The sequence below is a fragment of the Cygnus olor genome, chromosome 4 (genome assembly GCF_009769625.2).
Source record: "Cygnus olor isolate bCygOlo1 chromosome 4, bCygOlo1.pri.v2, whole genome shotgun sequence".
NCBI classification, from domain to species: Eukaryota; Metazoa; Chordata; class Aves; order Anseriformes; family Anatidae; genus Cygnus; species Cygnus olor.
Genome location: NC_049172.1, coordinates 67861188 through 67886117, shown reverse-complemented (window position 1 = coordinate 67886117; position 24930 = coordinate 67861188). Strand labels below are relative to the sequence as shown.

Below are 24930 nucleotides of genomic sequence, written 5' to 3'. Positions count from 1 at the left end.
AATTTACAGATTAAAAAATAAAGAATTTTAAAACAGGTCTGGTCATACATGACTAGTGATGAAGCCTGGTAAATGAACGCTGCGTTTGTGCTGCTTTAACAGAAACATACTGATATAGGAGCAGCCTTGTTAGTGCTCTGACATGCTGGGCAGTAATAGTAATGGATACTGCTGAATTTAGTCAGGGGCTGATGTGGAACTTGCTGTTTGACACTGATTACTGCATTAGGTGCAGACTTTTATTTTGGACAGGAAGGACCACGACTGACGTGAGCCAAGTGCGAACCGCTTCAGCGATACCTGCCTGGAGGAACAGATGATTTTAAAAGCTGCTCAGAAAGTTAGGAACTGTACTCGTTCCAGTGGGTGCTATCTGTGACAATTTACAGATAGCAACTTTCTTGTCGTCACATTTAGTTGACTGTGTTAGCAAAAGCCATCTTAGCTTTTTCATACTGCAATTCTAAATGTTCTCGTAAAAACCTCAGAAGCTAATCTCCAGTTGCCAGATTTCCAGTTTTCCTTGGCAGAAGCTGCACCATTTTTTTTCTCACCCAATTAAAAAAAAAAAAAATCTGACTAAATCGAAAGATGGGAGGGAAAGAGATTTCCTATAAAAATGGATCACTTCTAATATCGAATGAAGAAGCTGAAGTCTCACCTTGTTGCAGTGATGAACCTTGCAACATACTTTGGATCCAGATTCCTGTATCCTGTGTTATGTCTTGACATTTCCAGGGACTTTTAAACAGTCTATTGTGAATAGTGGTGGCTGTCAGAGCTCTGTTGCTAAAGAATAGTAATGACTCTGCAGGAACAAATAAACAGGCAGACATCTTCTGTTGGATGGCTCATCTCTTATTGCAGCAAGGCGGTGGTAAAATGTCCTTGATGCTCTCTGCTTCATGGGAGTGCTTGTTAGTGTGAAGTTATAAGTGTGAAATTTATGATTGTTCTTTCCATTGATGTGACATACAGAGATATTCAAACAAAGGATTGAAGGGATACCCACATGCGTCAGAACTGAGAGCACAGAAAGTAGCCTGAAGGAAGAAACAGATAGAAAAATACATTTTAGTAAATATTACAAAGCTGCCAATGAGCAACTATAAAAGTACTAATAAATATTATTGAAGCTTACTGTGATGAAGAAAGATGCTGAAATGAACTAGAAGAAATTTTACCCTGAATTAAACTCCGTTATTTTCTCAAGTGAAAGAGAACATCAGAAGACAGGAAGGAATTTTCCCCGCACTAAATGTTACAGCGAAAGGAATCCAAAATTTCGGCATATAATCACAAGTTTTCATAATGTAGTGAGTTTATGTACATCTGCTTAGCACCAGTCACTGACTGTGCCTACTGTTAGGTTTAAGCTTAAATTTTCCATTTGGCATAAACTAGATGTATACATGCTGAGTTGTTATAGCTTAACCAACCTTTGCTTATTTTTTAAGGAGAAAGAGTATGATTATGGGGAAAACAGAAAACCATTGCAGTACCAATTCTAGTCATGAAATATCAGAGTGAGGTAGTTTCTTTCTTCAGAATAAAAGAATAATGCATTTTGTTCTTGCATTTTGTTCTGTATGATTTAAAAAGTTGGATGTTACAGTAGCAAAACTTCAGAAAAAAATGCATAGTGAAAACAAGATTTTTAAAAGTGGAGGAAGATTCCAACAGAAGCTGTGTGAGATGACTTCTAGGATGGTAATTTCCAATAGAAAGGACAAATATTTTCTCATTTTAAGGATATGCTAGTTAAGACTAGAGCTAGGAGCTAGGCTTTTAATTAAACTCTATCTTTCTAATACTTACATGTAGCATGTGTGCACTTTAGCAACCTAGCTGTTGACTTGTGTTGATAAAGTAACTTAATGCTAAATAATTATATTTGACTTGAGTCTGGAGAAGTACTTGCGTACCTGTAATGATTTTAATACATGACTTTACAGGGTAAGTGATGAGCTTGTGTTGAACCTGGCGTCCTGTCAGAGATTTGCAAATCATTCTCCTTGGAATTCTGTCCCTATCAATGCAGTCAAGCTGGACAAAAGTAGAGTTGTTTAAAATTCAGATGCCGTCACTATGATCAGTAATGTACTAAAATTAAAGAAGTAAAAAATCATATATTTTCTGTCTTGTTTAGGGTTCAAAATTTGGACATCTGGTGGGATTAAATCAGGCTCCTCCCCAGCGTTCTTCTGCTCGAAGATCATTTGGAAGATCTAAGAGATTTAGTATCACTCGTTCACTGGATGACCTTGAGGTAATTAACTTTCACTTAAAACTTAGAAATGAGTCCAGGTGAAGAATAATAGTAGTTAATGGTGGTGATAAAGGAGAGTAAGTAATCCCTGTAGTGTAATAGATTTACTAATCAAAATATGACATTTGTTTGAGGGAAATAGAGATTTCAGGTATCACCTGACTTTCTCAGTGTTTCTTTAATAGTTTACGTTGGTGCTAGCAGTGGCCATTCTTTTTTGGGGAATTCTGACTTTATTTTACCCATCACAGCTGGTCATATAGAGCAAAACAGTAGTTTGAATTAGTTATCCTGACTAACGAGGAAAAAAACAACTAATGTTTGTCATATTCTTTTATTAATTCATCTGATATTCTTTGCATTGAGAAAGTTTTGGGGGGTTACATATGTTGCCGGTGTTGAATACGAAGACCAAGCTCTTTACATAGTTCCCTGAGGAATTTAGTTTTCCAAGTATGGAAAAAAATCCTGTTTAAACAGATTAAATAAGTTTTTCCTCCTTATTTGCCAGCAGTTGGAAAAGAGAATGCCTAATCAACGTGGTGCTGGTGATTGGTATGGTGATTTTGGGGTTTTCTGAATGTAATGTAATAAAACTATTTCACATCTGGTATAACGTCAGCTGATGTCGGGGCCTCAGTGGCCAAAGCTTAGTAATTGTGGTGGAAATAGAGAATGAAAAGTCACCTGAATTTGAAAATCTGTTCCTCCTGCTCTGCTGAGAGCCTCTCTCAAGATGAAGGAATATGGCTTCATTATATCTTCTCTTCTAGTGTGTTTCCTCCTGAAAACCTGACCCATAGTGATGTGAAGGCAAATGGAGAGATTTTTCCCTTACCCCTTTATCATGCTTCTCTGGAAGAAGGTTTGTGGTTGGGCAGAAACAAAACTATGTGCAGAGCTCTTGGCACAGGAGCCATGTAATACATATTACACTGTTCTTTGGCATGGGAGGGAAAGTGGCACACTGATTCCTCTAAATGGGAAGGAGGTGTATAAAAAGTGTTTGAGATGGGAGGAGGAAAGAAAGACATTCTGAATTTCCTGTTGTGGCAAGATGTAGGAAGAAAGGCATTTCACTAACTCTGAACTAAAGGAGGGGAGAGCTCAGTGCACTGGATTTTTAGGGAACAGAGTATATGGAAGGAGCTTCTGGCGTGCTTAGGGAATGCAGGTAGGATCTGTTGGTACTTGTTTCTCAGGTGTTTTAAAGGAAAAAAATGTACCCTTTTTTCATTGTGGTCTACCTTGTCTGAAGCTTTTAGTTGTCTTGCTTTTCTTTACTAGTCACTGAAAATAGTTTTTCATTTCTTTGCACTTGACTTTAATATAGTAAGTGCACAACTTCAACAAACAGAGCAAGATCTTCTAGATAAAGCTGTTTGGTAACTGTCTAGGAACATCTTTCTTCATTAGAAAGTTTTTCTAAATTAAAAAGCCTTGCTGCTACATATTGCTAGTTTTGACAGAATTTCTGGTCACAGCAAGAGATGACCTTCTCAGAATATCTAAGAGCCTAGTACTAGTCATTCATGTGTGATAGGAGAAAGGGGGTTCACACCACATTCTTCCAGATTCAGATTTCATAGAAATTTATGTGCATATCTCATATTCTGAGGGAGTTGTAAACACCAAGGATAATTTAATTTCTATTGTAGGAGCTGTTTTGCATTGCAAAAATAATCACCAAGATAGGGACTTGGTACTTACCCTCTGTTAATTTCAGAAAGATATCATAGTCACTGGGCTATGAAATCCATTTTTCTCTCTCTGTGTCCCACTCGGTACTCACTAATATATATATATATATATATAAATTGTCCCACCAACAGGAGGGACTGAGAGTCTCTGTGTTACACAATGTCCTAATAGTCAAAGCTGTTACTTTAGATGGGGGAACTGAAAATTCTAGGCCGTGGTATGAATTGGACAAAGTAGAAACAATCTGTACTAAAAACTGTATCTGGATTAATTATTACATGTAGCCACTTGGGTGTGGACTGCTCTCTGTCAGCTGCTTTTCACTTTAAAATCTTTTTTTTCTCTGCATGCTACAAGAGAATGACACCTAGCCTTCATATATCCCAGCCACCTGGTGAAATACGATCCCTGAGAATAATTTCCAAAACTTGACAAGTCAAAGTAAAATAGCATGAGATGTTTTGGTTTTGGTTCTAACTTTAATGTTGCTACTGCAGCGTTATTGTCAACTACTGTTACTGTTACGTGAAGTGTAGTAGAACACAATGTTGTCAGTGCATGTTTAGATTATTTCAGGCCATCTATTTGGAGCTGGAAGAGGAAATAACAATAGAAGGAAATTCTTAGAGACTCCACCTCTGGAATAATGATCATGAACATATTATAGGTTACTCAGTTGTTGTATTCTTTCCAGCTATCTTAGCAGAACGGATAAGGTGCTGACCCAAACATTAAGTCTGAAACTGAATGTGCTTTTCCAAGCTTGTGGGTTTGATTCCTGCTAAGATCATCGTAGTCTTCTAAATTGAGCAGTGAACTTCCACACAGTTCCTTTTATGGGCATATGGTGAACACTGCTCATTTCTCATGGGTCTGAAGAAGGTTGCATTTGCACTTGTTATGACATTATGAACTTGCTCCTCTTGCCTTTGGAGCTGTAGTGTCTGAAATACCAGCTGTCAGTTTTGCTGTCTTCTGCCATAAGGTGGCGTGGTTTCTTTGCAGTTGTTTTTTAAAATTTCTTTTCAAAACCATTCAAGCATAAAACATATATATGTGTTTTATATATATATATATAAATTTTAATAAATAAAACCAATGATTGCAAGAGAATAAATATTTCACCTCTTCTTTCAAATAGGAATATAATGGCTGACTATACCCACACAGTTAATCATATAAGGTTAGAATTAGCTGTTATGATACAGTGCCCACCTTAAGCATTTCCTCTTACCTGCAGGAGCTCTGCTGTACATTAAAAATAAATAAATACAAGTTTGTGTGCTTAACCTCTAAATGCTGTTTTTACTAATAGAACCTGTATATGAATTCGTTTTAAATCTGGAGGGATTAAAATAGGATAAGAGTGCAAAATTATAGGATGTTGTTGTGCTAAGATGTAACAGATAAGGAAAATATCTCACAAAGCACAAAACATACAATTTTATTTCTGAACTGTGAAAATTCTGCTTGTTTACACCAGGGCTGAATATGATTAACTTATAAGTTAGAATTCAATTCAGAAAATTAGTGTGCCCAGTATATGCCTTATTTATATTGTTTTCACAAGAAATGTATTCAGAGATCTTTCTTTACTAAATTACAAGAAATATGTATTTATTAAGAACAAATTCCTAGTTTGTATAACAGTAATAATTTTTTCGATGTTAATCATTTTTTTTAAGTAATAGTACCAATAAACAACAACAACAAAAATTCTGTGATTTCCACCAATCCTATTTCAGAGAATACCTGCTGGTTCATATTTACAAGGCATAGCTTAAGATAAATGGAACTTGGCATGATTTAGAATTATTTAGTATTTAGACTAAGGAGAGGACATGATCCTGTCTTTCTTCTTACGTCCCTGTAGGTAAGTGCCACCACTCACATCTTCTGTTTTGTAGGATACTGTGAGGGCAAAAACATTGTTTATTGATTTATAAACACATTGAAGGTGACTCCGTAAGACTGCAGAAACTAGAATCCCACCTTTTAAAAAAGTTACATTAAACAGAATAATCTTTTTTCTCAGCATCAATTTTGGAACCAGATCCAATACCACTTCCAACTGTAGCTCTTTCCATTCATATCTTAAACTTTCTTGAAATGTGTAAAAATGGGGGACCCTTGTAAGTGTTCCCTCAAATTCAACAGATTTGGTTGTCACCTAGCCAGGGAGAACATCTCAAAGCTGTTGAGTTTCCTGAAAATCATTTTGACGTACCTTTGGTATTTCTCTGTGGTTAAAATTAGGACGGAATAGTATAATGAGGTACATAATGTCTTACACTAATGAGTAAGAGTATTGTTACTCTGAGTATTGTTAAATAACCTTTTGATTTAGAGATCTTCAGAACAAAAAGATAGCCTTTTTTATTTTTCTTTTTTCTCCATCCCATTTTGTAAACCTTAAAGCTATATCCCATATGAAAAAGAACATTTATTGTATCGAATTTCTGGATTTTAGTAATGTTTTTGAAGTTGGAATGTATCTATTCCTTTTATTAGTCAGTGTTAAGAACTTGTTAGAATGTTCTATCTTAATTATAACCATTAATAATCTAGTACTATTAGCTGTTATTATAGATAATAACGCTCGATTTTTTTTCTGTTTTGTTAATTCTACTGAAGCAACTTTTTTGCATTTCATCTGCTAATTGAAAGCGTACAACACATCTCCTTGGTATGAGGTTTTTATACTAATGAATGACATGTCTCTGCTGGATATTAGCTTTGGCATCTGTGGGTGGCAAAAAACCCTAAATGCTCATTTGACTTAATAATGAGTTTTTAAGTGGGTACCTGTCTTTGTTTGGCTGATTTAAATAATCAGACAAAGCTTACACAGGGAGATAATAGCTTATATTAGGCTAGCTAGTACAGTAGGAAAATCAGACAAGAAGAGTTAAACATGCCCCAAACTTTTCCCACCCTGTAAGTTGAACTAATAAAAAGTATTAACGCTCTCCACAAAGCTTGCTTCACCGACAGTCTTAGATCATCACCATGGCCTCAACAGCACCACTATGGCTACTATAATTATGTGATTTAAATCAAGGAGCCTCTTCATTGTGAATCTAGATTTGTGAATTTAACATTTGAAAAGAATGCATGTTTTTGTCTTAGGTTTTACTGATTATGTTAAGCTTTGATAATTTACTGTGGCCTGCTGGCATACACAACTTCCACCATGTATTGATTACCTTTAACCACTGCATGTATTTTGTCCTAATTCTTAACTAAGATGTAACTGACTGACAGTTTTGTCCTCAGTCTGTTTTCATGAAGGTGGAAAAAAGGCCACTTGTGAAGCAAAGTAGCATGCAAGAATAAAATCTAAATTTTTGTATGTAAAAAGTAGTTCTGTATATTTAGCATTTTTTATAATAGAATTCTTAAAGAGCTACTCCTGTCTCATACACTGTCAGTATCCTGATATTCTGAAATCTGAATGCTAGTACAATCCAGCCCCTAACATTGCTGCTTCAGAAGTCTCATGGATCTGTGACCAAATCCTAAATTCTTTGTTTCTTTTTTCCCTTTGTTAGAAACTGCCTGGTTTCTGCTCGTTGGAGTAGCATAGCAGTATGTGGCAGAGCCTCTTTCTTGGAACGTGCCACTAGGTGTCAGCTTTTCAAACAGTGCAACGTGGAAGATGTCAGCTTAGTGATTTTACAGTCACTTTCTATAAAATCCAAACCCTCTTGCTGATCTAGAATATATGCACCTTTAAATAGTGTAAGTTGGTCATGAAATTAAACATGTATTTATTTACCTTGAATTACTGTACCATATGTGGTCATGGAGATGCTCATTAAGGCTTTTAAAAAGCACCCAGTGGTTTCTTTCCAGGTATTCCAGTCTTCTGCTCTGTTCAGGCTTCTGACTGTTACATTGCTGGCTGAAGTTGCCTACTGATGAGGCTGCATAACGGCTGCACACCTGAGCTGTCAAATGAAACAGGGCCAGGACACAGGGATAGGCACTGGAGTGCAATGTTTGTCCTCTTGCATTGCCGGAGTTGTCATTTATGTGGTTTGTCCTGGGCCGACTAGTGTATTTTCACAAATGACTTCTGGACATGGTTTAGAAGTTAGCTCCCATCACTGTTCCCAATGGGCAGTTTGGATGCAACCAACCTGATTAACAGGAGGCTTGGTGGTATGGCAGTGGGCAGACACTTCCAGCTGTCTTTGGAACTACACAACAGCTTATGGCACTATTTATTTGACTTCTAAGACATTGCCAGTACGTCTCTAGGTTACCATCATCTCCTTCTGAACGATGCTATGTTATCCCTTAGAATTTGCTTTGCTGACATCATTCTTACTGTGTCTTAAAGAATGTAATTTTTTTCACGGTTGGTTCTCTAGGCTGCTCTATTAAGAGTTTCAAACTCTTTTCAGCATACTCTGGAGGATCTTCCTCAGATTATTTTACGTGTGATCTTTTGAGGTTTGTTAGTTACATCCATTGTTACTCCTTTAAGAAGGACAACATAATGCTAGCAGTGTGCATTTATTCATTTTTTCACAGACTGTGCACTGGCATTAATATTAAGCCTGTGCTGGTATTTTTATACTGTAACATAATTTTGAAAATATTATGAATTTTTGCTATATTTTTTTTCTTACATTTATAAAATTTATTTTGGAAAATTCTTATGCTCTTCACACTTCACATACTTTGTAAGTATTGCCCAAGGTGGTTTGGTCAACAGATGAGTACAGTTGTGTGTAACCTCTTGTTTCTTGTGAAATGGAGGCACTTACTTCTGGATATATTCAGAATGTTAAACCGTGTGATTTTTCAGACATTGAGAGTAAGGGGATTTGTCTTTTGTCACTGCAAGTAGCAAAGTGACCGTAATTGGATAATTTTACTGGTTTACTCTTTTCTACTGCTTTTGGGTTATTTATTTTAGATTCTGAAGAAATTTGTCACAAACTGCATATACGAAAATAAGTAGTCAGAGAGCATGCTGGAAGCTGGATTTCATCTCTCTTTGCTCTGTGAGGTGCATACAGCAGTGCTCCTTCTGTACTTTGGTGCATGAGAAGAAATCAACAGTGTTGCTAGGATGGATTCTGTCAGGAATTCATTCCCATATGTGCAAAGACAATTGGCACTGTATGCAGAAACTTCTTCCTCAGGAAGCAATTGTCTGACCGTGCCACTCAAGTACTGTCCAAACCTTATTGCCTCTGGGCTTGGCTCTCTAACACAAGCCAGTTTCTGTCACAGAACCAGAGGTACAGTCTATGCTTTCAGGGACTAGATGAGACTTTTATTCTGCTTACATCCTCAGACAGCAGGCCTTACTTCTTGTCAGTAGCCAGTACTGCCGTTCTTGAGCTATTTGATTAAATGGACACTGGTGAATTCATAAGCTGTCAATGTCTCCGGCGCAGTCACATTTGTATACTACAAGGATCAGCCTGGGTGAACAAGTTAAGGCAACTGTCTGAAGCTACAAAGGGCTCGTATCCGTTAGTTCAGCACATAAGGTACCAGACCTTATTTTGGCTTCATTTGGTTCCAGTATTTGGGTAGCAACACATCAGCCAATGCTCTCAGGACTGGGAGTCTTAGTAGGTGGGCAGCCTCTCAGGGCTATCTTTCTCCATAGCCTTTGGTACCTAGCCTTCTTTTAAATTGGGCTTACTGTCTTTGAGCTGAAAGTGTTTACTGTCCTGGTCTAATTCACGAGGCACGTTAACCCCCTGACATTGTGGCAGAATAATAGCTTTTGGCACTGCCGTCTGTAATACCCAGAATTATTTGCTGCTAAAGACTGACCTTTGCTTCAGTTCCTTTTGTTGTCGATTCAAGAGCATCTTTGAAGGCTCCTCCCAAGAAGGTGAGCAGTGAGGTAAAGTTAGTCAAGTTAATAAGGGCAAGAGCAGTCTCTGAAGATGAGAGCAGACTGCTTTTATAAGACTGAATGACTGGACGACGAAATGGCAGATGAAAATGTATGTAGATAGATGTACAACAATGCAAATGAGGCAAAATCATCCTAGCTTCATATCAAATGGTAGCTATGTCTCTGAGCTGACTGCTTCCTCTCAGAATTGAGGCCTTTGCATTATAAAGGACAGTGGCATGAAAACATCAGCTCAGTACGGTAGCAGCACAAAGAGAAAATCCTGTTATGAATTATTAGGGAAGGAATAGGGGAAAATAAACCACACAATAATTCTACTGTATGAATCTGTTGATGTGCCCACAGTGTGATTTTGCCAGCTTGAATATGGTGTTCTAACCTCTTTATTTCAAAAATGTTATGATGCCTATTAGAAATGGAAAAGGTTCGAAAGGCATAACAAGAGCACAGAATCATGGGTGGCATACAAAAGTAATTGGGTTTGACTGCTTGCTGTCTGCTTTGGGACAAGAAGGAGGCACCATTAATGGAAGGTGGCTGGAGCCAGGAGCAAAACAAACAAAGGAACACGATTGTTCATGCAGCAGGTAAGTAGATCTGGGGAACGTCTTACCACAGAGTGCTGTGGCTGCAAGAAATTTGCATGTCCTTAGGGGAGAATGGACAAATGTTTGGAAAAGAAAGCCACTGGGGATTATTACGGAGACAAGCCACACCAGGTTCAGGAAATGTGAACTAAAAATACCTGAAGTCTGGGACAAGGTAATCAGGAAATGTATGTTGCCCTGTGCTACTCATCGCTACACATCCATCCATGGCTGCCACTGGAAATTGAACAGTGGGTTTGTAACGTGTTTCTGAACTGATGGGGCCATTCTTATATTCCTAGGGTCAAGGGTGGACCTTGCTTCTCTTTATCTGTGGGTTCATGTTCTCTAGGCACAGGAAGCTGCGTTACCTTTCAGACGGTGCGACCTTTTCGTGAAGGGCTCTCCAGTACAGCATCTTCCAGTGCAGTTTAACGGGAGCGGGCCCTGGGAGCACGCACGGTTGTGCTACGGCTGCCTGCAGCCTCTGCTTTCTGGCCAAGAGGGCACCAGCCCCTTCCCTGCTGCAGAGTGGGTTGCCCCTGCAATTCCCAGGCAGGAATGAGGAACCCGGTGACTGGTTTGTTTCGTGTCCCTGCCCTTCCTCGGTTGCGGTTTCCGTCACCTGATGCATCTTTTTTGTCACGTCACATGCTAATGGGTGAGGAAGGATTTTTGCTCCGTGAGACCTGGTTAGTGGTATGGGATGAATTAAGGCCTTATTGAATGAACTGAATTGGCATTTCTAGAATATAGTCACAGAGTAGATTTGAAAGAGCACTGTAGCCTGCCGTGATTTGATTCTGACTCTGCACTCCTTGTTTAAAGCGCTGAGATTTTTTTTACCAAGGCTAGGACTTGGTACCATTTAATTTCCACTGACCTCATGGATTTTTTAGTCGAGTGAAGCTTTAAGAGTCACCTGTGGAGCTTCTTCTAGATGAGTTGCTGCTCTTTATTTAATATTAAATGATCAAAATGTTTCATCTGCTCTTCTGATGCTTAAAAAAATGAAATAAATATCCCATCTTCTACTTCCCTCTAGATCAAAGAACTCCAAAAGGCTGGTATTTAAGCATTATTTGTTGGGCAGAAAATATGTGCATTTCCTCCTGAAAACACCCAGATATTGCTGGTCTGTCTGGAGTGTAGGTGTGGTATTGAAAATGACGAGAATCATGTTTCACTTGGAACAAGATCCTTGTAAATGCCAGTGCCCTGCTTACTCAAAAGAACACGGAGCATTTTGGTAGGATGAGATAGGTTGCATAATATGCATACATGTGATTGTAATCATACTGAGACATGCACCTACATGCCAGAAACTGGAAGAAAATTACTGCGAGTCTTACAAGTTTAACTGTTCTTCTTCATCTTTTTTTTTTTTTTTTAAAGTAATTTTAGATTATATTTTATTTTTCATAGGGATTGATTCACTTGGTTCATTCGGATAATATCCAAGGGAAATGTATTAAAACTGAAGATACTTTGGAAGAGAAAATGATGTTGACTCAATGCTTAAACAAGTTCGGACAAAAGTTTAAGTCAGAGTCCTGTAGGCCTTTACCGAATGCATTTTACATTAGCAAACTTCTCAGCTGCACGTTGTTGTCTTTCGAGAAGCTTTTTTTGTTATGTAGGACCTGCCTAAACAACATTTTACGAGCTGCCTGCTCCTTTTGATGGGAAGATACAGAGCCACTGAGGGCGGAGAATTTGCTGGGGAGGGAGGAGAATGGGAGAGGTGTTGATAGGGCGACACACAGAGAGGCTTCATTTTTTTACTGGACTCTGGAAGAAGTAAATATGTGTTCAGAAAGAGCTTAATAATAAAGTTGAAGGGACTGTTTCTTAACAATGAGCTATTAAACTATTTATACATGGAGAAAACTTTTACTGATAGTCAAGTGTCTGTAAGTATAAAGTTTTGTTTGTCTAAAGCGAACAGAAAACAGGAGTATGGTTTAATGAGTAGTCTTCCAAGCTAAGAAATCTTGCAGTGAAATGTGATAAATAATGCTTCTAAGGATTCAATGAGTTTTTAAAGAGACAAAGTTCGTAAGTATAAGAATTTAAGTTACTTTCTATATAAGCTCTATTATGAAATTAAGAATATACCATTTTTATAGGCATGTTTTAAATAACATATTGTTTTTACAATTTAGAGTGGGTACAGTATACATATCGATGTTTCTCTAATTTTTTTTTAAATTAGTCACTTAATTTTCACTGTATTTGTAGATGTGTTTCCATAAGGCAAGAATGTTTTAAAAGTTGTAAGTTACCTTCTAATTGTTACACTCCTTTTTATGTGTGCAGCTAAACTGATTTTTCTTCCAGCTGGATTTTTATCCAATAAAACAGACTCCAGATAGGATGAGTTATTAAAATAAATGAAAAGTGTTGGTAGAATATAGAATTTTGGGGTGTAAAGACTTCAGACAGCTTTTAGCTTTTTGCTGCTCAGAAAATGCACGGTTTCTAAGTGAAGGACCTAAATGTGTTATCAAATTTTGACATTTTAGCCTTATTATTTATATTTAGCCTTATATATGCCAACGTATAATTTCATTTGATGCTGAAAGTGTATTAGCAAAACTATTAGCTTTTAAAATGAAAAGGGAAAGAGAATTGTAAGGCTTAGAAAGATCCATCTGCACTGTTTCATTAAAAATGAGTAGTTTTCATGTTTGTTTTACATTGATTTCCTCAAAGTTTATTGATTCTTAGAGGCTTTATCTATAATAGGAAATTCAGAAGCGACTTTGTGTCTTAGGGATCTGTCACTTAATCATATCCTCCTTAATATGTAATTTATTTTTAATATACTATTAAGCTGCAATTCATCTTCTATCTGGATGTACAAGTAATGCATGCTGTTACTTCACGATTTTATTAGTGGAGGGAATTCAGCTGTCACACGATGTTGATCAACAGAAGAAAACCAGTGATGTTTGTCTCAAAAAGATTACTGAGTGTATTTTTTATTACCTATTTGTGGTCAGACTCCTCAGAAGTATATTTTAAATTTCAAAATGTGACTTTTAAAACCAACTATTTGTTTTTAGTGGAGATTTCTGGATGGCAAATCTTTCCAAATTTATCATTTTGAAGTGTGTACATCAGTCTCGGAAAGGCAGGCAAACAGCAGGGGGCACTCGGGACAGCCGTTTGCAGCAAGTCTCTTTACTTCACCGAATTTCCTGTATTATTGAAAGTCTTGGTATTTAAAGGTAGCTTCTTTCTCAGTTATTTATAAACGAACACATTCCAAATAGTTTGACTCGAAAATATTTTTCCTTAGTATAACCCTGCAGTACGAAGGACTTTTATCTTTAAAATTGGTAGAGGGAAACCACAACCTCGTAAACAGGAGAAACTTCCCTCTTTTAATCAGTAGCACATATGTGGTATGTTTACTGCTGAGTAGCTGACAAATCCTCCACCAAAATACATCTGGACAGATTCTAGAAAATTTGGAGAATTAGAAAAGAGATTTCTATTTCGTTAAAAAGTTGTCTCAGTTTGTTTATAGGTTGTGATTCTCCTGCTTTACAGAAACTCGGGGTCAGTGAGCTAAATTAAATCCTGAACTTTACTTGGGCTTTCGTGCAAGTCGCTGCTGTTATCTTGAACATGGGATGCAGAAAGAAATACTTGATGAGAGTTACGTTTTTGGAGGAGTGATCTGTTGATGCCAAATTTACTTTAGGAATTTGTGTTACCAAGAGTTCATCCAGAGGGTTGCCTCTTTCTAGTGGCCTCATATTTTTTTTGTGTGTGTGTTCTTCTTTTAGGAGTCAAGGATACATTAAATCCTATTCATCCTTTGACAAGTTCAAATTTATCCAGGCTTCCTGTCATTCTATCTTTCTCTTGAGCTTTTTCTTCTCTGAAAACAAGCATACAAAAGAAAATAAGAACAGGAAGTGGAGGGAGGGTGGAAGAGAAAAACAGATCGACCATATCTGGGGTCTCTACCCCTTCCCACAGTTTAGCTTCTAAGCAGATGGATGTGGGTTTAGAAATGTCGTCTTTGGTATATCTGAATAAGTTTTTTAAAGCTGTTGTGCCATATTTTAACACTTTCCATTAATAGCTTTGCAAATTAACATTCCTTCTGCTTTCGACCTTTGAACTCTGAGTTGCCTGCCGGGTTTCAGATATGATACACAAAATCATAAGATTTCAAAGCTGGCAGCTGCTAAAATAATCTATGGAATATAGAGGTAAATGATTTTTTTCAAGGGTTTTCAGAGTCTCATGACATTTTGCAGTCATTATCATTAACTGGTATTGTCTAACTGGTAGAGCTTCTTGTCAGTAGTGTCACTGTATGGAAAAAATGTGGACATACGATGCTCAGTTCTTCAATGAAGTAAAATTAACAACTATAGAGGTCTGTTTAAACTAAGGGATCATTAGGTTTATAACGCCAACCAGGAGTGCCTAGGATGTACAAAACATTGCCCACACACAGTGTTCCCAACCGTGCTCCACCACAGGTGCTCTGGTGCAGTGCTAGTCTTGCTGCTACATCCAATTACATGTAGGTATTTTCCCCCTAATCATTCTGATGTACTTGTGGGTAAAAAGCACACCTGTTAAAACCGTGCTGGCACATTTGGGCATTGAAGGAGGTTCCTGTAGGACTTAGGTTGGTCGTTAGCTGAATGCTGTGGATAAAAGGCTTTTCTGTGTTGCCCCAAAGGGGAGTTCCCAGGACAGCTCTCTGTTTGTGCTTTTCACTGATCCGATGTGAGGATTACTATGCACGCTATCACCTGTATATTTGTAACGTTGCTCTCTGGTTGTTTAAGGTATTGACTGACAGTGAAAAGACATTCTGCAGCCCACTTGGTTTCATGTCAAGCAATATGCAATATTTAAACAGACCTATGTGGCCTTTTAAAAATATATAGTCTTAATGCTTATCCACACACGGCAAAACTGTTCTTCTCTGCAAGTATCGCGGGAGATTTCCTACATCGTTATTTTAGGATTTTATAAAACTTATTCCTTCCTATCAACCTCCCTATTTGTTTCCATTGCATTTCTTCATGGTATCAAACACTAGGGGAAGACAGCACTGTGAAATGCAATGGTGTGCCTATTCAGATAACTAATCAGTTATAAATGAGCCTTGGCCATGGCAGCAGATTGCTCGTGTCTCTGGAATGCTTCTTTAAAGCATAGTTTCTCCCTTTGCATCTGTAATTACCTTGAAATTTCTTCTCTGCTCACTCTAAATTAAATCTGAGAGACTGAGTTGCTCAGTTTACTGAGACTCTTCAACCTAAATTCAGAAGCAGGACAATGTGCAGACTTGGACTGTCTTTGGCAAGCCAGTCTTTCTGTGAGATCCTAAGTAAAGGCTCTTCACTTCTTTTTGCCTCAGTTTCTCTCTGTGACAGTTCAGTGCAATATTCACCTTCTTCCTGGTGGTTTTATAGCAGGGCTGATCCTCGGAACTGGATGGGTGGATGTGGGGGATTCCATGTGCTGCCCTGAAAGAGGGAGATCCCTCTTACTAAGCTACTGCTCGTAAGTCCGCCTTGGCTGCAAGGACATCCCACTAGCATAAAAATAATAAAAAAATGTTCACTAATCATTCTTAATTTGTAATTCTGGCAATTATTTTTAGCAAAACTGGAATTCTGATCGCTTCAAAAGTACCAGAAAGGGATGTGTCGGGTACTATCACTATTTACTTGAGCACGGCAGCAAACTTCAGGATATCCTATACTTTCCATACCCAGTCTCCTGAAGACGCTACTACCGCAGCAAATGAGGAGCACTTCCCTCTTGCATTACAAGTAGCTGCTTTTGCTCTCTCTCCTTAAGGCGCTGTGCACAGAGCTGCCTTGACATCAGTGAAGCATAGGCTGGGGTAGCGAAGAAGGAAGGGCAGAATATCCCTTGATTTCTGCAAGGAGGATTTTGTCTTTAGTGACAGCAGGCTGCACCTAGCTCTGGCAAAGATGCCAACTTTCCTTGTACCGTGGATTTTTACCTGCAATTGGCAGTGTTAACCACGGGAAAGTTAACCAGAATCGACCGTCCGAGGTCTTATTTTATTCTGGCTTGCATTATGTAAACCTCTGAAAATAATGGTTTACAACGTAAATGTTTCTATAAGTAATGTTAGGGTGATTAACTAATGTTTGGCTGAAAACTGTTTTGGAAATCTGTTTTCTCGAGCTCAGGACTTCTGCACAATTCAACTTCATTTTATTTTCCTGATTTTCGTATAGGAAACGCTTTAAAATACAAACAGCTCGATTTATATAAAACGATCTAGCTTTCTGGTGAGAGATAATTGAGATCTAATCTGAATCCCTGACGAACCACAGCTTCCTGCATTGGCCTGTTGCTATGGGTAACATAAAGGGAGTAAAATAGAACTTCATACGAAATGCCTTTAAACTTTACTGGCATGTACAGGCATGGAATAGGGCTGATTTTTTTAGTTTAATCTTTGAGAAGCTGATGTGCTAAGGAAATGCTTTTTCCATATTAAGTGAAGATGAATTTAGGAAGAGTACTGTTAGGAAAAATAACTGCTGTTTCTTATGAAGAGCGGGTAAGTGATGTGAATTATATTTAGCTAAAGCAAGGCATCGTTGCAGTGAGAAATTAGAAGAGGCTATTGTTATTGGCAAGAAAACAGAGAAGAATGTTATCAGCTTCAGAATGCTTTTTATTTAGCCTTTCAGCTTTTTTGCTTTAAAGTATTTGAGTTAAAATTCCTTTCTAAATGCAAGCATTTGGCTATATTATCATAGAAGAGTAAAGAGAACCTTACTGTACCAGCTAACCTACAGATTTTGTGATGTATTTATGAACTGTGCCCAGTATGTATAAAGCTAAAAGATCAGTGAGTTTATAATCTATGTCTATTTTTTTTAATTCTGTGCAATGTATGTTGTGCATGCTTTCTGTACCATTATATCAATATTATATCTGTAGGTAAAACTGTATATATTTTTGTATATGTCTTTACCAACATAATTTTACAGATGGATTTGACATTTAAACCACTGTGTTCCGTAAGATTGGTTTAGACTGGGGTAAAAAAGTTGAACATCTTTTTCTTAAAGGAATTCCAAATATCACATCGGTACTGTTCTGTGTTGTTTTTACAGATTCAAATGTACAGCAGTTGTGTTTTTTTTTTCCTTGAGAATTCGTACCTCTCTAATACTTTTGTATTAGCTGTTGTAAATGCACTTCTTTGGTGGCAGAGAATTGAAAAGCCAAATTATGTAAGAGTTCTCCTTTAAGAAGCATTGTGAAGGGGCATCCTTTTCATAGATTTCTAAATCACTAAATTAATTGCAATCATATTTTAAACCAAGGATAAAAATAATATTGCACTAATGTTTAGAAGAGATATGTATGTGAGGTTACTTATTAGAAGGAAAATCTATAATTAATATGTAAGTAATATGGATTTTGTTTTGATTTCAAATGTTAGGACAATGTTAACTGTATTTTGAGGCATTATCCCCCTCCCAGAGATCATCAGAGTTCCTGGCTTTTGTACAGTGTTAATACTATAATGCGTTTAAAGGATAACAATACATGTAGGCAATGTAAGTCCTGGAGTAGTGTCTCTTAAGATCTAGGGACCTGCTTGCAATTCATCCCTTGGCAAAAAGAGAAGTTGCTTCAGGTATTGTGAGGAGGAGTTGGAACAAAGCTGGCTGCAGGAGGCAGCCGGCCGGGTGCTAGGCTTTCCCTGAGCTCAGGGACAGGATGTTTGAAAGTTGGCTTTCGTATTGAGTCTGTAGATCTTCAGTGCTTTGTCTCTTAAAGAACATGACAAGTTTCCCAAAGTTATTTTGTGTATTGAAATCATATGAGCAAATCAGTTTAGAAGGTCGGTGGAGCTAGGGAAGCTATTCCAAGCTGAAATGCCTAATTAGAGGGGCTTTTGGAAAGGAGAGGGCAGTATAATATAGTAATCAGCAAGTCTAACAGACTCCAAAGGCAGCAGTCAGAGAGCTCTGGATGCTGCAAAAAGTCAATGCCTATGTTGGAAGAGAGAGTGATTTAGAAAGGACACACAGAGGTCACTTATAATTCAAATCCCCCTTCCTCCGAATCTTTCTGAATGCCCATAAAAGAAATAGATATTTGTTTAGTCTGTGATTTTATCATGGGTAGGGTAGCAGAGAACAATATTTTTTCACTCTGTTTAAAGATTTTTATCCCTGTGTATCTCAGAAATAGTTCAAAATATATATGGCTTTTTTTTTTCCCCTCAGGAAGGCACTCACCCACATTCTATTAACAGAGATGATTTCATGTTGCTCCGTTTTATTGTTAAGGCCTGGCATTTCCTAGCGTGTGTCACCCCTCCCAGTCCCCCCATCTTTCCCTTTGTTCTCCTCGAGCACTTGAGCATGACTATTGATTTGGATGACAAATCCTGAGGAGGTGAAAAAGGACATTTTGTGTTGAGTTACCTGGGTAGTCTGTACACATGGGTTTATTTCTTCAGAATAGAGTCTGGGATATGGATAGAGTATTTTTGTTGTTGTTTTTTGGCAGCATGGTTTTGTGGCAGACCTTGTCAGTACTTAGTTAATTACCTGGGGCCTGATCCATGTAAAGGGTGACATTCCCTGGATCTAAGCAAATTTCCCAGATGAGAGTTTTTGTCAACTGAAAGATGTCTTCAAAGTAGTTTTATGCGGAGGTGCAAACATCTAGCAGGTTATAGACCATGGGAGCTAACAGGTACAGGCTGCTTCAACCTTTTGAATTGCATTTTCTTTTAGTGCCCTCTCTCCTTCTCTCCCCTGTTGTTGGGGCAAGAGGCTATGTTGTCTGGGTCTATTCTGGAATAAGAATTTTATATACTCACAAAGTAGTCTTCTCCCTGTTAATTATTGTAAGCTAATCCTCTTTTAGCTGTATTGCAAGCAGATCCTGAACATGACATCAAAAACCTTATGGGCCCTTCTGGTTTTTCCGCCTAGCAAAGAGAGTTGATCCAAAGAGAAATTCTTACATGTTTTCTCTTAATCAGAACCTTATGCTATCTAATATATGCTGAAACATTTGCCGATTTACAGAGACCTAAAACGCCTGTTACAGTGTGTGCTGAGTGGGAAGCCGTTGCTCAGCTTGCTCGCCCTGGCGTTAAGCTCCTCGCTTGGATCACAGGGATCAAGATCTTGCCCTGAAGTCTAGGGAAGAGACTTGCATCCGTCACCACTGGCATGTGTGTCTGCACACCTCAGCTGCTAATCCAGCTGGAGGAGCAAGCAGAGTTCCGGTGAAGAGACATCCTGGAAGACATTTTCGTGCTCCTAAATTCGACTTTTTTAACGTTTTGGTACTTGTTACCATCAGGCTCCTGGCACACACCACGGGCTTTTTCCTACACCAGTTTGGAAGTCAGAGTAATTTGAAGAACTAATTTAAGTTCTTATCTGGTTGTGAAAGATTTGAGGTTTGAATACAATTCAGATTTTATCTCGGAGTGATAGTTCATATAGTTCACAAAACAGATACATATATGTCCTGTCATTTGGAATGAAAGTCTTTTTTTTGACCTTCACCTTGACCCTACCTGGTACAGGCTCATACTGTATCTTTCCTTATCTTTCAGAAATGGCTACATAAAAGAACCATTCCATTTTATTGCTTTGTAATAGTTATGTTTTCTAATAGGTAGTTCTTAGTAGGTATATGGCAAGTGTTAAATTTCATCGAAAAATCAATTTTTATATGTATAGGAGATCAAATTTTGTCCTGAAGAGCCTCCAGTGGTGGTGAGCATGAACAGTGAAGAATGAAAACCAGCCCCCACCATATACTGAATTTTTAAAATGAGATCATCATAGTATTTAAAAAAATCTGGTCTTGCAACTTACACCTGTGGACAAATCTAGACAAGTTTCAGCTGAACAGTTTAGAAGAAAAACTGCTTTGTCTAAATGTGGACTGTATGCAATTTCTGACAGGTTTATATTAATACTTCTAAGCATTCACAAACATGTTTTGAACATAGTACTGTACATTCTTGCACAATAATTACAAGCTTTAGTTTCCAGCTGGCTTTGTTGAATTAAGTGGATTGAGTTCAGATGCATAGCCGAATTTAAAGAAATGTTCTTACAATACATTTAGTTCTGTGATCTAAAAAAGTAAAGTGATATCCTTGGAAAGTGCTCGGTAATTTTAGAGGGAGCCAACGGGAATTTGGAATATCTTAGAACAAAAAAAGGTGGCTGGTATTTAGATGAGAAATTCTGTTCTTCCTATGGGTTCCTTTTTTTTTTTTTGTTGGTATGTTTAAACATAAAGATTACTAAGGTGGCCTTGCTTAGAGAAATTTTGAGATATTGATACATGCGATTAACATGCATTAGCCAAAGCATTCAAAATAAACAAACACCAAAGCCAACCCATGGTGTGTAGGAGGCCCACTGCCTTTTAAAGCTAAATGGCTTTAAGTAAAACTCCATCTCACTGTCCACAGAACGTAATTAAGTGGTCCTATCACTGTAATTTTTCAGCTTTTCCGCAAAATCACACAATTTTTCTAAAAGTTGTGGAAATATTCTTTTTCTATCATGAGAACCCTGCTAATTTTACTTCTTACCTTTCACAAACATGAAGGAGGAGAATCATACTTAATGTTTTTATCTAGATTCATGGAACTTGCCAAAGTAAATGACTGTTCCTAAAATGTATACATTTTGAAAGTATTTTTTTTTTAATTTTCTGTCTTCTATGTAAAGTGATGCTACTACTTTATTTTCTTCGTTCTTTGAGAAAAAATAATTGATTTTTATTTATCAGCTGTTCAAGAAGTATTTGGACAATGCTCTCAGACACATGGTCTGACTTTTTGGGCGGTCCAACCCAGAAGCTGGACTCGATGATCCTTGGGGTCCCTTCCAACATGGGATATTCTGTGATTCTATGGTCTGTAGAGCATGCAAATAAGAAATTAGAAGCAATTATATTGATAGCTGCCTTAAGGTAATTTGTGATCAAAGGTGAGAAGTTTAGGGTAGGTAAACACAAACTTCAAAATTTCACTAAAAGTCTAATTGTCCTTGAAAATTTGATGTAAAAGGAAGGTAAATTAAAATTTCTAAATTGTGAAGATGAGTTAAGTTACAAGTTATGAATGCATAATATACTTGCTAAACTTCATGCAAAAGAAAAGTAGAAAAGATGTCCTACACCTCACTGAGTGCATTTTTGATAACGAGTGCATTTTGGATACCCAAAACAGTGCTGTTAAGCAAGCAAGAGGCCTAGACACACATTTGACTGTCTTATTATGTTTCATAGGTTCAGAAGCCTTTATCTCTGTGTAGTTTAACAAGAAGGGTTATCTTTTTTTTCTTGATGGATTTGTGTTTATCTGAACTAGCACTGGAGGAATGCTGTCAATAGAGATTAATTTAGACTTTGAAAATTCCAGAATACTTTTATGAAAAACTAGATCAGATCCTCTGCTGATTAGGGGAACGATGGTGCTGCAGCAGTTTACAGAACGCAATGTTCTTCAGATAGCATCAACAGCAGGATGAAATGCTGCAGTGAAACACAGAAAGAAAGAAAGAAAGAAAGAAGGGAGAAGAAATAATTCTTTTAAAGATTACTAAAGGTTTTTGTGGATTTTGAGGGGGAGAGGGAATGTTTGTTAGCAAGGTTGACAAATTATGGATAGGCAGCTTTTCTCTTGAGCTGTGTTCATATGCCTGTTTTTTCTTCTGTGTGTTTTCTGTCTTGGAAATATTACAGATATATAGGGCATTCTTTCCTAGTTCTTTAAGCAGCCATACAAAATAGGACTATTTGAACTATTTAGGAAGTTATTTAAGGCTCAATGATGCTTTAAATCATCGAGGAAAGATTCTCCAAGATTATTTCCAAGTTAAAATAATAGTAAGTTTTAACAGCCATTGAAAATCAGTACAAGCTTCAATCTAAAAATCAGTTGTCTTTCCAGTCTTTCACTCAGCTGAGTGTTGAGGTGCCAGCTCTGGAGGACACGTTTGGGAAACTTTCACCTTGTTGATTTTTAGAGAAATCTTAGCTGCCTTGAGGCAGTTTGCTTTCAAAGGTGAGATGGTTAGGGTTGATAAACACACAAACTTCAACATTTCACTAAGAAGTCCAATTGTCCTTGAAAACGTGATGTAAGATACTATTAGAGATGGTGGGGAGTTCAGTCCTAGCTTATTGGAAACACTCTAATACCTTTCTGGCTCTGTGGAAGTCAGAGACCATCAGCAGGGGAAGTTTTCAGACTCTTCTGAATGCCAAAACATCTGAATTTTAATTTTGATTCCACCTATCTCCATATATTGCAGTAAAATAAGGTCTATGAGGTGTTCTTTTAATTTTAAGTCCTTGTCGGTCACTTTTAAGGTATCTGCTTTCTCCCATACACCAACTGATGGACTTTATTCATCTAAGAAGAAGGTTGAAATCAGTGCTGCTACTCACAGCAGGAAGTACTTTGTCCAGTAAATATTTGTGGGATCAAGTTCCAGGAGTGGTTGAAAGGACAAGGGAGATTTTCATGGTGGGGCGGAAACACCTGTGAGAAAATACCAGCTGGTATCATCTCTCACATTATCTGTTGTATTAACAATATGATGATAAAATTAACTAACCCTTCAAATAATATGTGAATCTCAGAGATTTCTAATACTTGTCATGAAACTTAAGTAACACTTATTTTTCTCTTTCTTATTGCAGTCAGCAACTGTCTCTGATGGAGGTAAGCTGAAGCTTGTTTTTATTTTTATAATGAAAAAGAATCAAATTTTCCCCATTAAGCAATGTAGCATGTGGTAAATAAGGTGATGTTTTACAAGATGAGAGTCCAAAGTGGTACAGCACTTTGTGACTTCTTCAGGAGCTACACCAGTGAAAATGTTGCAGGATTATGTTCACATGCTTTCACTGATTTGATTTTTTTTGTGTGTGTGTGTTTTGTGTATTTCCCTATTTGCACATTTTTATTATAACTAAGATTCTTCATTCATAATAATAAAGAGGCAGAGCTAGATGTCTTCCATATAATTGGATGTTAGATAAAATCTTTTTCTGTATTTTATTGTCCCTTACATACACTGTTGTCTTTTGAAGAGAGATGCACTAGCTGCTAAGTTGTAAGCTGTTGAGGTCGAAAAGGTTAAGGTTGACATTTCTTTATGCCTTTTGAGAAGGGGGTAAGTAATTTGATAATTGTAAAATCTCAGCATAAAGCTTTTGCAGTCCTGGAGTACTTCTAAGTAAGCTCTTTGCGTCACCTAAGCTTGTTTGTTTTGATTTTAAAACAGCTTTAATGCTTTAAAGGGCTGTCCACTCTTTGTTAAACATTAGAAGATGATTTCTCTGAATCTTTGAAGTTAATTGAAACAGTTTAAGTATGCTTCCTTAATGGAATAAAGAAATGTGTGTAGTTTAGAGTATAAAAGAGATGGTTTTTCTCACTTCTCTTGCTTGGCAGGAGTTGGTTCAATTGATCCTCCAGAGAAATTCACTTACATACATATTATTATGTTTGGTATTCTTTCACAACACTAAAAAGACAATTTCCTTAGATATGAAGGAGACAAACTGTTCTAATCAGTGCTGTAAAGCTGAAGAAATGTTGTAAATGGTAAGGATAATTTTTTATATTACATGCAAATGTAAATGCAAAAGTAGCAATACTCTTCACAAAATTCCATCATGTCTTAATTTCTGATTTCTTGCAATATTAAAATTACAGTTGAGAAATATTACTGTTTTAGTCCTTTGGGCAGGGCCATTTTCCAATGGCTGGCTGACTCATCGTAAGGTATTTTTCTTCTCCACTGCTGTAACAGTACTTCTGTCCCGATGAGAAGCTAGACTCTATAATGTATTTGTCTGATCTGCAAAGTGGCAACAGAATGAAACAGAAAATAATTGTCTGTTCTGCTTCCTATTTCTAAAATACAGCCGTTGTTTTTGTGGGAAAAACATGTATTTTTCCCTGGATGATACCTCTTTTATACAAACATCAAGGAAGACAAAGCACAGACTTCTGGTTGGATGTAGTTGGATTAAATTCCAGGTGCTGGGGGGCAAAAAAGTTGATTGATCTTTTTAAGCTAAAAGTAGAATGTGCTTGTGTCTTTTTTTCCTTGAAGGTTCTCCTCCTATATTAATGAAAATTGTTTTACTCCTGTTGCCTACCCAAACTTGGAGATCCCTGTGATATTACTCATCTGATAGTCATTTCAAGCTTCCAGCTGAAAGTTTATTTTGAAGATCTGACTTATTTTCAGTTTTTCCAGTATGGCTACTTGCATTTCTTTCCAATTCCGTAGGTAATTGTGTTTTCACAGTTAATTCTATCCAGTTTTGTGAAGAAATGAGATCTGAGGGCCCTGTAGGCTGCAGAGGGGAAAGAACAGATAGGAACTTCTATGCGTTTTTCTGTCAAGTTGTATGCCCTACTATTTTTTCAG

At 37.3% G+C, this 24930-nt stretch overlaps 1 protein-coding gene across 1 annotated transcript in view; it reads left to right on the top strand.

The window, feature by feature from the left end:
• RGS12 (regulator of G protein signaling 12) overlaps positions 1 to 24930 on the top strand; it is an 85436-nt gene that overhangs the window by 20681 nt on the left and 39825 nt on the right. Inside the window, 2 exon segments of the mRNA XM_040555846.1 lie at positions 2150 to 2269; positions 23186 to 23207. Of these exon segments, the coding sequence (XP_040411780.1) occupies positions 2150 to 2269; positions 23186 to 23207 (142 nt within the window).